The sequence below is a fragment of the Ictidomys tridecemlineatus genome, chromosome 2 (genome assembly GCF_052094955.1).
Source record: "Ictidomys tridecemlineatus isolate mIctTri1 chromosome 2, mIctTri1.hap1, whole genome shotgun sequence".
Lineage (NCBI taxonomy): Eukaryota > Metazoa > Chordata > Mammalia > Rodentia > Sciuridae > Ictidomys > Ictidomys tridecemlineatus.
This window is the reverse complement of record NC_135478.1, coordinates 91,168,503-91,180,632: the sequence shown is the minus strand read 5'-3', so window position 1 is coordinate 91,180,632 and position 12,130 is coordinate 91,168,503. Positions and strand designations below refer to the sequence as shown.

The window sequence follows — 12,130 nt, the reverse complement described above, 5'->3', positions numbered from 1 at the left end:
TCCTTGACTTTACCACATGGAAACTTGTCCCTAGAATCAGGTCAGGGGCTGACACCAAGGTAGTATCCACCTTACTGAAGTGTAGTTGGGTGTGGTGTCTGGCTGCCACTGACACACACCTTTGCCTCTTTGGTGAGTTCACCTCCCTGTTCTCATTCTTTAGTTTATCTGAAAACCAGTCCTTGCTGAGGATGCCCCCTTGGGAGAACATCTGGCTTGTGGGCTCCATCTGCCTGTCTATGTCACTCCACTTCCTGATCCTCTATGTGGAACCCTTGCCAGTAAGTGACTGTGGGACCCCAGGCTGGTGGCTGGCACCACCTGTCTGGCAAGTTTGAAGTTTGACGAGATGGCTTCGTTTCAGCTTATCTTCCAGATCACACCGCTGAATCTCACCCAGTGGCTGATGGTGCTGAAAATCTCCTTGCCTGTGATTCTCATGGATGAGACACTCAAGTTTGTGGCCCGAAACTACCTGGAACCTGGTAAAGAGTGTGTGCAACCTACCACCAAATCCTGCTCGTTCTCGGCATGCACCGATGGGATTTCCTGGCCGTTCGTGCTGCTCATAATGCCCCTGGTGGTCTGGGTCTATAGCACAGACACTAACTTTAGTGATATGTTCTGGTCTTGACTGACAGCTCTACATACAGAAGATGTTTAACTTAATCAATTTTTTATTGTTTAAAGCAACTGTCTATTTCTGCTGAATTTTCACATGAACATATTGGCTGGTGAAGGAGGTTTCATACTCTAGATTTTTGTTTTGCTTTTTCTGACTCCAGTGGGGCAAGATTTTCCTTTTTTTATACACATAATTAAAGTGTCCATTGACATGTACAGAGAACTAACACTATTTTATGCAAATATTTTTTTGTAGATGAAAAAGCATGTACAGTGTTCTGTTTAATACTCATCCTTGTATAAAAATAGTTGAGCCAGCAGACATTGTCAGCAAATTAATTGGCAGCAGACTTTAGGAAATGAATGTGTTTTTAAAAAAAAAAAAAACCAACTAAATAGCATGTGTTGTGTTTTTTGCATGATTACCTGGGTTTAATTTGATATCACAGTCTAATTTTTATTCATAAGCCAATTTTTCTGCACTGAGCAGAGTCCTGCTACCTCAGTCAGTATTTTTTGGTTTGCCACTTCCCGCACCCTCTCCATTCACCCCCACCCTGCCCCATCCCCTGTCCCGCTCGGCTTCTTCTGTAGGGTCTTGATGGTTCTGTTTACATCAGTCTTCATGAGAGGTATGCCTGTCTCGCTTGTGCAGAAAACATTGTTCCAGATTCAATCAACTGGGTTTATGTCCCTTCACATAGTTTTTAAAGTTATTTATTTAAATGTCTAATGTATTTTATTGTAATGGACATTGTTTTGCCAACATTGCCTAGATCTCAATGGCACTTCACAATCTAGTTCAAAAGAGAAAAATAAAACATTTTAAATGGACAGAAAATAACTGTCTTGTTCTTAACTCTTAAATTGTTCCCCTCGAACTATCTGATAATCTACCTTCCTCTGAAGTTCTTAGCACAGAACCTCGGTTTAGCATGCTTGAGGGAAAGTGGGGTCCTGTTCTGCTGCATAGGTAGTTGGGGAATTTATTTTTTGATGTATAGGCACAGGTTGTCATCTAATATACATTTTATGCAAGTCTCTGCTGGACTCATTTAAGGAACGTAGGGCAAGTGTGTGCGCGCGTGTGTGTGTATGTGTGTGTGTGTTTTGTAAAATCTGTAAATAGCACATGACCAAATGAACATATTGTATAGAACTATTTTTATTTGAATGTGGCACTAATCACCACCATTACTCTGACCAATGTTTGAGCATGTTCGAGATCAGTCTGACCAACAGTGTATGAGTCATTAACAGTCCTAACTGTGATGTTTTCCTCCAATGCCTTCCAACATCCATCAACTAACGTGAGTATTTTCTTTTCTGGAACTTGGATGCTTTAGCCTAAAGGTGACTGACTGCCACCAAACTACTATTGAGGTAGTCCTCAATAGTGTGCTGCATGGCAGCTCCCACCTGGTGGGTACGGGAGCTGCCGGAGGCACAGGAGACTTAGGTGCAGTACCAGCTGACTACAGAGGTGACATGAATGCCACATGCTGCTTAGATCAGGGCTCCCGTAAGATGCAGGGAGGGCCTGCATCAGCCAGAATGGGGTGTGATGAGCCAGGCACAGTGGCACACACTTGTGATCCTGGCTGCTTAAGAGGTGGAGGCAGGAGGATCACAAGTTCCAGGCCAGCCTCAGCAACTTGGTGAAAACCTGTCTCAAAATAAAACAGGACTGGGGATGTGGCCCAGTGGTAGAGTGACTGGGTCTAATCTCCTATATCTAGAAATTAAAATTTTAACTAAAAAGATGTGAGGGGGCTTTGGGTCTTTATCAGCTGCAGGAAGTCACCCCCGAACGCACTCCTTGTTCGTTGAAAGCAGACGCTGGCAGCATGGCGACTGACATAGTGGACAGGGCGTCAGTAGGTCTGTCTTAAGTAGGCCACCTTCTCTTGCCTATCTGGGTCACATCCTTTGTGGCTAAGCTTGTCTTAGCTCCAAGGGTGTGTTCATGCAGTTGCAGGCCCGGCTCTGCTTAGTCCGGCAGGCCTGACCATTAGCCAGAGTGAGGAGGCCTGTGGCAGCTTCCCCTTCCTGTGAGACCCCTGACTCCTCTCAAGAAGGTCCTCGGCTTCTGGTCACTGACATGGCCAGAGGTGATGCAGATGGAGTTGGGAGAATGTGTGGGTGTCGAGCAGAAGGTGCCGGGTTCAGAGGCCCACCTGTGTGGACATTCTAAAAGCACCGTCCCCATCAGGCACACCAGAGGCTTTCAGAGCTGCTTACAGGGAGCTGTGACTCTCAGGAGCCAAGGCAGATTTGCCCACCAGAGAATGTTGGGAAAGTTTTGCCATTTTGGACATTATGAATGACAAAGGATTCCAAGTAAATCAAGTGGGAGGATGGCGTCTGACCTGCAAATCCAAATAGGACATCACAGAGTTTGCCGGGTGGTGCGCTGTGCAGTGGAAACCAAACAACCAAATAGTCGACTTTTCCTTGATTTAGGAGACTTGACCCAAACAAGTTGAGTGGTATGGGCTACCATAGGAGCCACAGATACCCCAGGCTTCTCTGGGCCAGCCGTGCCTTGTGGTTTCAGCTTCAAGCACCTCCTGGCTCTCAGATGAACTAAAAAGACCAGGGCATCACCATAACCACGGGCACATGCCCTCCTTAGGCCTCAGCTGGTGCCCTGCCCTGTCCTGTCCTGTCTTCACCCAGCACCCTCACAAGGGAAAGTAGTAAGTGGACAGCAGTGTCCTTTTAAGCTCCCGTGTTCCTGGGGTCAGCTCTTGCCCAAAACCTGACTCTACATTCTTTTTGGAGCACCAGTGGGCTGCTGGCCCTGTTCCCGAAAGATGAGCATCTTACAGGTGCCCTCAACGGGTGCCAGTCCAGCTGCTCATTCTCAAAGATGGAGGCAGGCCATTCCAGAGGAAACTGTCGAGAGCCAGGGGAACCTGAGCAGCCTCTTCAGTGGCTGAAGGAGGTGGCCAGACCTCAGGAGTGTCTGCCCATAGCCCAGGCACAGAAATCATGGTCACCCAGATCTTGTCAATACCAACACACCCTGAATGAAGACCACAAGGAGGGAAGTGTGGGGACTTTACCGAGGGACTGGTGATAAGCAGCCAAGGCACAACAGCGTATTTCAGCACTGGCAGAGCTGGGCCCCAGCTCTGGCCACCCTTGGGAGGAAGAGAGGAAGGGGGGCGGGGTGGGAAGGTCTCAAGCTGCTGTCGCATGGCTCACCCCCTCCATCTGCCTCACCTCTGCATGGCTGACCAAGACCTTCCTCTGGCCTGTCTCACTGCTTTCACGCCTGAAATGGTTTAAGTTTCTGCCTCATAGGATTCATTCTGAGTCAGATGTCCTTTGCTGTGTAGGCAGATGACACAAGGGCACTGTCATTGAGATGTGACCCAGTGTGGGCAGTGCCTTGGGAAGAGTTAATCAGAAAAGCTGTTCTTGAAATACTGGAGATAAGGTTGTCGCTATAGGTCTCTCAGGTAGTTGTTCTAACATTTCCTCCTCATGTTTCATGAAGCTGATTTCCTCTCTCTTTCCTTTTCAGCAATACTGGAGTAACCGCTTCCTAAACCATTTTGCAGAAATGTAAGGGTGTTCGGTTGCGTGCATGTGCGTCTTTAGCAACACATCTACCAGCCCTCTGCATGATTGATGTTGGGGAAAAAGAAAAGTAGAAAAAGTTCCCAACTCGTGTGTGATGTGGAGGAAATGTGTATTACCAGTGGGGTTTTTAGCTTTTAAATCAAAATAATGTAAATGTACAATTTTGCCTAATCAGAAAGCCTCTTCAGAGAAGTTTGGTTTCTTTGCTGCAAGAACAGTGAGGTTCTGAAAACCTTATCTAACAACTTAGAAGCAATCAGCCAAGTCTCCACATTTCTCTGTGCAAAATGTCACAGCTTATATAAATGTACAATATTAAATTATGATGCATGCCTTCAGTTGTAAGTAGCCAGATTTCTCTACAGTGACCTTGAAAATGCTACTTTTTAATTGGCCCTGTACAGTTTGCTTATTTATAAATTCATTAAAAAACACTATATAGAATGGTTAAAATGTAGGCCTTCAGTTCATAACTTCAGTTATTTTTGAGTGTGCAGAAAGCTGTTTCACACTGTATTAAATGTAACTTATTTAATGAAATCAGAAGCAGTAGGCAGATGTTGGTGCAATACAAAAATTGTGATGCATTTACCTTAATAAAATGCTAAGCGTCAGTTTATCCCAACGCATGTTTGACTAGACTGTAAATAGAGATCAGTTTGCTTCACTCTGTGCTGTAACAAGCGTTGCACAGACATGGTTTCAGGTAAATAAATCTATTCTACATTAAATTCTCAGTGTGATATTGGTGTTCTGTAGGAGGGTGGAGACGGGCATCCAGGCCTTGTGTGGACACTGAGGCCGGAACTACCTGGACTTGGCTTTGTGGGCAGGCTAGCAGAGCAGAAGGTCCATGTGTATGAAGTATTTCTGTAAGAGGGAGGCCTGCTCTGGCTCTTGCTCTACAAGGGCCTGAAAACCAAGTGTGCCTCACAGAAACAGGCCTTACTTCAGTTATTTTTCAATGTGCAGAAAGCTGTTTCACACTTAAATGTAACTTATTTAATGAATTCAGAAGCAATAGACAGGTGTTGGTGCAATACAAATATTGTGATGCATTTATCTTAATAAAATGCTCAGTCTCAGTTTATTCCAACTGTATGTTAAAGCCCTGGGTTAAACCCCTAGTGTGAAAGCTGAGCCAGGCACGATGGTACGCACCTGTAATCCCAGCAACTGGGAAGACTCGGGCAGGAGGATCACAAGTTCAAGGTGAGCCTCGGCAATTTAGTGAGACCCTAAACGACTTAGTGAGAGACCCTGTCTCAAAAAGGGCTGGGGATGTGGCTCAGTGTAAAGTGCCCATGGGTTCAATCCCTAGTACCAAGAAGAAAGAACTAAGACCCAACTTTAAATACAGCCACCTGGAAAAATCTGCAGACTGGAACCACCAAATGCAAAATGTGAGATGTCACATTACCTCCTGTTGACTGACTAGAAAGAGACAAAGTATGACCAGAAATGCTATTGGAATTCATCAATTTAATAATTAGTTGGAGCCAAGGGTATTAGTAGAGTGCTTGCCTTGCATGCAGAAGGCCCTGGGTTCAATCTCCAGCACCACAAAAAAATAAAATAATTAGTGCTTATATGCCAGGGGTGGGTTTGGGGTAGGGCTCTAATTCCCTTTTATCATTTGGAAATAGTAGGACCAGGCATGGCGGTGCACATCTGTAACCCCAGCTATTCAGGAGGCTGAAGCCGAAGAATCTCAAGTTTTGAGGCCAGCCTGTGTACAGGGAAACCCTATCTCAAAAAGGATTGGGGGCATAGTTCATTGATAGAGAACTTGCCCAGCATATGTGAAGCCCTGGGTTAAATCCCTAGTACTCCCGCCCCTGCCCTGCAAAAGGACATAAATTAAAAATACTGATAAAGGAAAACATTTGATAAAATTTGGCATTCATTCTAACCTGGGGCTGGGGTTGGACTCAGTGGTAAAGTGCTTGCCTGGCATGTATGAGGCACTGGGTTCGATCCCTAGCACCACATTTTAAAATGAAAAACACTGAAACATTTGGAAGTGTCCAACCACTGTTCTAGAGATAAATGTCTCAAAAATGGAAAAAAGCAACCAAGGGTCCTGTTGTTAAATCAGTGTGAGTGGGAAAGGTAATGGTGCATATAAGACAAGACTACACCCTCAAAAGAGAAGTAGTTAATGGCTTAAGGGAAAACTTGGCTAGCTTATAGGTGTGGAATGATGTTCTACTCCACAGTCAAAAGTCACAAGATAGCTGCCCATCGACTGAAAAATTCAGGTCTGCTAGTACCAAGGCCATGGTGCATACAGCATCCTGAGGTGGCTGCTGGGATTGTGAACAGTGACAGCCACTGTAGAGAATAGCCAGGTATTAGGCATGGACTCATGGGCCACACAGCATTTGCAGAGGGAGATCAGCAACAGCAGGAGAGGTGGAGTGAACAGCTCTCCATGACAGTGGGTCAGCTCTCTGCAGGGGCCACACCTGCAATCCCAGTTACTGGGGAGGCTGAGGCAGAAGGATGGCAAGTTTGATGCCAGCCTCAGCAACTTAGATCCTTTCTAAAAATAAAATGGATAAGTAGTGAAGCACCCAAATTCAATCCCCAGGACTGGGGAGGGGGGGGACACAAAATACCGGAGCCAACCAAGAAAGCTCCTGAGAGCCAAAGGTGGAACCACCTGGCCGCAAAAGAAAGCCCTTTGGAGCTCAGCCTTGACTGCAAGCGCCCTGGGGGAACGCAGAGGGAGCCACCGAGGTGGGTCCCTCCCACCGCCCTCAAGGAGATGCTAACCTGCCCTTACCGCTGTGCAGTGTCTTCCTCCCAAAAAGCACATGCAGTGTGGACGAGGAGAAGCGGCTTCAAGGTGGAGACAGGCGGGCAGCACCTAGTCGTCCTCTGAGCAGACACCTGTGGTCTGAAGAGCACAGCCCCGCTGTAGCCGCCTCCCCAACACGACCCTGCATGGCAACCAGGAAAACAGCTGACAATCCTCCAAGAAGCCCCTGAGCAATCAGTACCGAACACAGGGGTGCGAGGAGAGGACAGCCACTGATGTGGCCCAGGCACTCAGCAAAGCAAAAGTGCAATGGCCGGTGGGACAAGGGACAGGGAGGCCCAGGAGCTGTCCAGTGAGGTCCCGAGGCTGTCTCTCCCTCCTGGCAGACAGCAGGGCGGGGGAAGACCACTGCGACCACCCTGGCCCCCAGCACAGCCTCCAGCCCAGTCCTGAGAATAACTCCTGAACCCAAAGCGCCCAGGCCTTGGAGGGCTTCACTCCCCGAGGTGGGGCTTCGCCCAAGCCCGCGGAAAGGTCTGGTCCCCTGGCGGACAGCCGAGGGGAGGCTGGCGCAGTGGGGGCCTGGCCGAGTCAGGGCTCGCGAGGACAGCCGCCCGCCCTGGAAGGCCCTGGAAGGCCCAGGAAGGGCCCTCCTGCCCTCTGAATCCTGATGGGAATTTGCCCAAAGAAGGAGAAGGGCGGGAGCACAGGGAGGCCGGCTCTAAACAGGCCCCAGCACCACCCAAGCCAGACGCCCGGCGGCCCTGGAGCCCGGAAGCCGAGGAAGGGCCCAGCGCAGAGTGGACCCTGGGCTCCGAGACAGAGAGCACGGCCAGCCTGACACTGTCACTATGACCACAATCCTGAGAAGAGCCATTTAGAAGTGGCTGTTGGAAAGCAGAGGTCCCCTTCATCCTCAGCCACCTCCATGGCTTGGGCCCAAGGGAGGCAGAACATCGCGGCAGAAAGGGGCAGCCGGGGCGGGGAGACGGAGGGAGAGCAGAGCAGCCGGGGACAAGAGCTCCAGGGCCACCCCAACGCCCACAGCCATGGCCCCGTGTTAATCCATCAAGTGACCAACCCACTGACAGGTCCCAACTCTCACGATCTAACCTTCTCACCTCTGGATGTGGCTGCGTAGCCCAGTGAATTCGTGAGTTTCTGGGGGAACATCTCATATCCAAACCCTAACAGCTCGGGGCCAGAGACCCCGGACAAATGAAAACAGCCCGTGGTCCCTCAGCTTGTTCACTGTGTGAAGGGCCACTGCGCTCCAGCTGAGGCAGAGGGTGACAATTAGGCAAAAGGGTGGGGCATGGCCCCAGTGCAGCTCAGGAGACCAGCTCAGAGCTGGAGCACACCTGGGGGCGTCGCTCACACCTGTCACTGTAGAGTGGTGTGACCAGCACCCACAAGCACCTCCCACACACAAGACAGGAATGTCCTAGCAAGGAACGTGACCTCTGCATAGCCTGGGAAAGCCATGCCAAAACATGTCCCTAACAGCACAGCCCATGACAATCACAAGCCAGACTGGAAATGAGCGTCTGACAGTAGCAGAGGGGGTACGGCAATGATCCCACTCACAGATGGGACCCCGCAGCACGGTCACAACAAACATATGAAGGAAGGGCACGCTGGCCTCACGCAGAAAGCTGCCATGCGACCAGCGGGGCAAGAGCACAGGGCTGTTTTCCCAGAGAAGCCAGAGCCCGGCCCACTCCAGGGAGGACACCGGAAGCACGTGTTCCTGTGACTCTCACCAGTCTCTGCGTCTTTGTGACCAGGTGGGTTTTTATAGAACATATGACACAGACATGCTGCATTTCACAAAAATTAGGATGCGTTAGCAGGTGATCTGGGTGGTGAGATTGTAGCCATTTCTTCACTTTTTTTAGTGATAAACTGTGACAAAAAATTCACCATCGTTCCCATTTCTTCAGAGAGCTACTCAGGGCCAGAGAGCTACTCAGGGCATAGAAGTAATTACCTTCACATGGTCAAGGACCAGCCACCCCCAGCCTGGCACTACCCAAGCTGAACTTCACAGGTTCCCCTCCTCCTCCAGCCCCAGTAACCTCAGAAGTGGGACAGTTGGATCAGATGGTCATCCTAAGAATTGGACTCATGTAAGTGGAATCATGTCATTTATCCTGTGTCTGGCTTCTTTCATTTAGAAAAATTCCTCAATGGGGCTGGGGATGTGGCTCAAGCAGTAGCGCACTCGCCTGGCATGTTTGGGGTGCTGGGCTCAATCCTCAGCACCACATAAAAATAAAATAAAGATATTGTGTCCACCGAAAACTAAAATAAATATTTAAAAATTCTCTCTTCCCCCTTCTCTCAAAAAAAAAAAAAAAAAAAGAAGAAAGAAAGAAAAAAGAAAAAGGGCTGGGATTGTGGCTCAGTGGCAGAACACTTGCCTAGCATGTGTGAGGCACTGGGTTCGATTCTCAGCACCACATATAAAAAAACAGACAAATAAAGGTCCATCAATAACAAATAAAATATTTTAATAAAAAGAAAAATTCCTCAAAGTACATCTATGTTGTAGCTGTGTCAAAATTTCCAATTTCCCTTTTTTTCCGCCCCCAGTACTGGGTATTGAACCATCAGCTCTTAACTTTTTATTTATATTGAGACAGGATCTCGCTAAATTTTGAGGCTGTCCTCAAACTTGCAATCCTCCTGCTTCAGACTCACAAGTCACTGGGATTACAGGTGAGCACCACCCCACCCAGCCAATTTCCTCCCTTTTAAAGCTGAATACTATTCCACTGTCTGGCCCAGCCATACTCTGCTTACCCATATGCACTCATACGTAGATACTTGGTGGCTTGTACCTTTGGGATACTGTAAACACTGCTGCTATGAGCACAGCTGGACAAGCATCTGCTCAAGTCCTTGCTTCCATTCTTTTGGGTGTTTACTCAGAAGTGGGACAGTTGAATCAGATGGTCATACTGTTTATATGGCTCATCAGGCTCATTTCCACAGGGGTCACACCATCTCAAGTTCTCACCAGCAATGCTCAGTTATAATGTATTCTATTTTTAAATTTTCTCTCCCTGTGCTGAGGAACCACCCAGGGCCTCACGCATGCTGAGTACATGCTCAATCGCTGAACTCGGCCCTTGTGTTTTCTTTCCATGGCTGCTGGGGGACCAGACTTGCAGGCTTCGGCTTATTCTTGGCTTAGTTGGTGCTGTGTGGTTGGTGACAGTGACATGTTCTGCTCTGCCAAAGATTAGCACCTCCTTCACAATCTGGAAAAACCCCACATGCTGGCTGGTGAGGCCCAGGTGAGCCCAGGGCAGGTCTATGGAGCTTGCCCAGGCCTGGAGACATCTAGGTCCCCCAAGAGGGGAGGTGGCAGTTCAGGCCCCACCTGCTGCCCTGGGGCAGGGAGGCTCCTTGGGAAGTGGAAAACCTGAGTCAGGCACTTACCTCAACAGCGTTCACAGTGCCAGGCGCTCCCGGTGACCTGTGGCTACCACCTTCACAGAGGCCGCAGCGAGGTGCATGTCCAGTCCAGCTTCTGCCTGTGGTCAGTGAACAACGCAGCTCCTGCGCACAAGCCTGAGCAGAGGCTCCAGAAAGCTGACCACGGCAGTTTGCAGCAAGCTCTGGGGGTAGCTCCACCAGGCCTGGGCCTGCCCCAGGTGAGCCAGTGCAGGCTGGGAAGCCACAGGTGAGGCCCATGGAAGCCAACTCCTCCCACCATAGGCTGCAGGGCAGAGCCCCAGGTGTGGCTCCTGGGACCCTGGAACTCCCCTTCCCCAGGTGTCTCAGTATTTGGTCCAGGGAAGCCCTGTAGAGACCAGGAGGCCAGGCTGGGAAGTAATGGATGATGCAGGCTCGGGACCCCAGGCCTACCCCTGGGTTTAAACCAAGGTCTGGTGCTGGATGACAATCTGCATCACTGACATGTGTGCTTTGAGGGTTATAGGTTTGGGCAGAAATTGTCCTCATTCTTTGAGAATTTAGAAGCAGGAATGTGGCTGGTTCCCCATCGGCCCTGTGTAGGGACCAAACCTGCCAGGTCGTTGGCGCCCAGCAGGGCTCAGAAGTGGAGAGGACTGTGAAGGGCAGGGAATGTTCTTGGCCTGCCTTTGTGCTTAGTGGAGACCTTCAGAAGGAAGAGCAGGTGCGCTTCAGACACCACCAAGCTATTACCAGGGACCTGGGGTCAGGGGATCCCACCTGATGGAGCTGAGGGCGCCATGCTCAACATCTCCAGAGTTCACTGAAGCCTCAGCCAGGGAACAAACAAGGAAGCTCAGGCTGCACAGCTAAATGCCTGGTGGCCCAGTGGCCAGAGCTCCTGGAACCCAGCACGGCCTTGGAGCAATCTGAAAGGAAGGGAGATGACAGGACACAAAGACACCTCATGCTGGTGCACGAAACTATCTCAAGATTCCTGTGGTGACCATGGCATTGTGGGGTAGTCCCTCCTTAGACTGCTTTGTCTCCCAGGAAGTGGCTCAATGTGACAGCCACAGAGCTGGGCTTCCAGCCCTTGAAGTTTTTTGTGAGAAAGTTGGTAGTTACAGGGCCAAGCTCAATCCCCACCCCCATACCCCCACTCTGTAATGGGGAATGAATCCAGGGGTGCTCTATCACTGAGCTAGACCCCTAAATCTTTTTGAGACAGGGTCTTACTAAGTGGCCCAGGCTGACCTTGACCTTGGGATTATCCTGCCTGTTTCTCAAGATCACAGTCATGCAATGCAGTGCCCACCCCATCCCAATCTTTGATTTGGACCTGGAGTGTGTTCTTAGCCCCGCGGCCACAGCTGCCACCCCCTACCCCAAGTCACGAGCCAGTGCTGGAGCTGCCGAGCCATGAGGAAGCCAGCTGTGGTGCTGCCAGGATGGAGGCCTGCAGACGTCAGGTCACAGGGACCCAGAGGCTCCTGGCAGAGCTGAGGGACCTGCCGAGGAAAGGGGCCCAGGCCCCAAGGCACATCCTGTGCACACAGGAACCTCGCCTGACCATCAGAAACAGGACTGCAGGCGGAGCCTGGCTTCCTCCGACTGCAATGGCAGAGGTTTCACTGTTTCTCTCAAAGCCCTGACTGGTCACAGGGCTGACAGAGCACCCAGGCTTCGCAGCTGCCCACCGGGCTCATCAGAAATGGCTCAGGTCGA

At 49.9% G+C, this 12,130-nt stretch overlaps 1 protein-coding gene across 2 annotated transcripts in view; it reads left to right on the top strand.

Moving 5' to 3' along the window:
- The window catches only part of Atp2a2 (ATPase sarcoplasmic/endoplasmic reticulum Ca2+ transporting 2), a 56,991-nt gene extending 52,045 nt beyond the window's left edge, over positions 1-4,946 (top strand). The window contains exons 19-21 of one of the 2 annotated variants that reach the window (XR_013434819.1): positions 164-281; positions 365-1,934; positions 4,157-4,946. Coding sequence is in view for 1 of the 2 variants with exons in the window: in XM_040289490.2 (XP_040145424.1) it covers positions 164-281; positions 365-634 (388 nt within the window). In the remaining variant the exon portion in view is untranslated. Of the gene's footprint in view, positions 1-163; positions 282-364 lie in introns of both variants that reach the window. The other variant, XM_040289490.2, reaches the window with a different exon arrangement.
- The last annotated feature ends 7,184 nt before the right edge of the window (positions 4,947-12,130 follow it).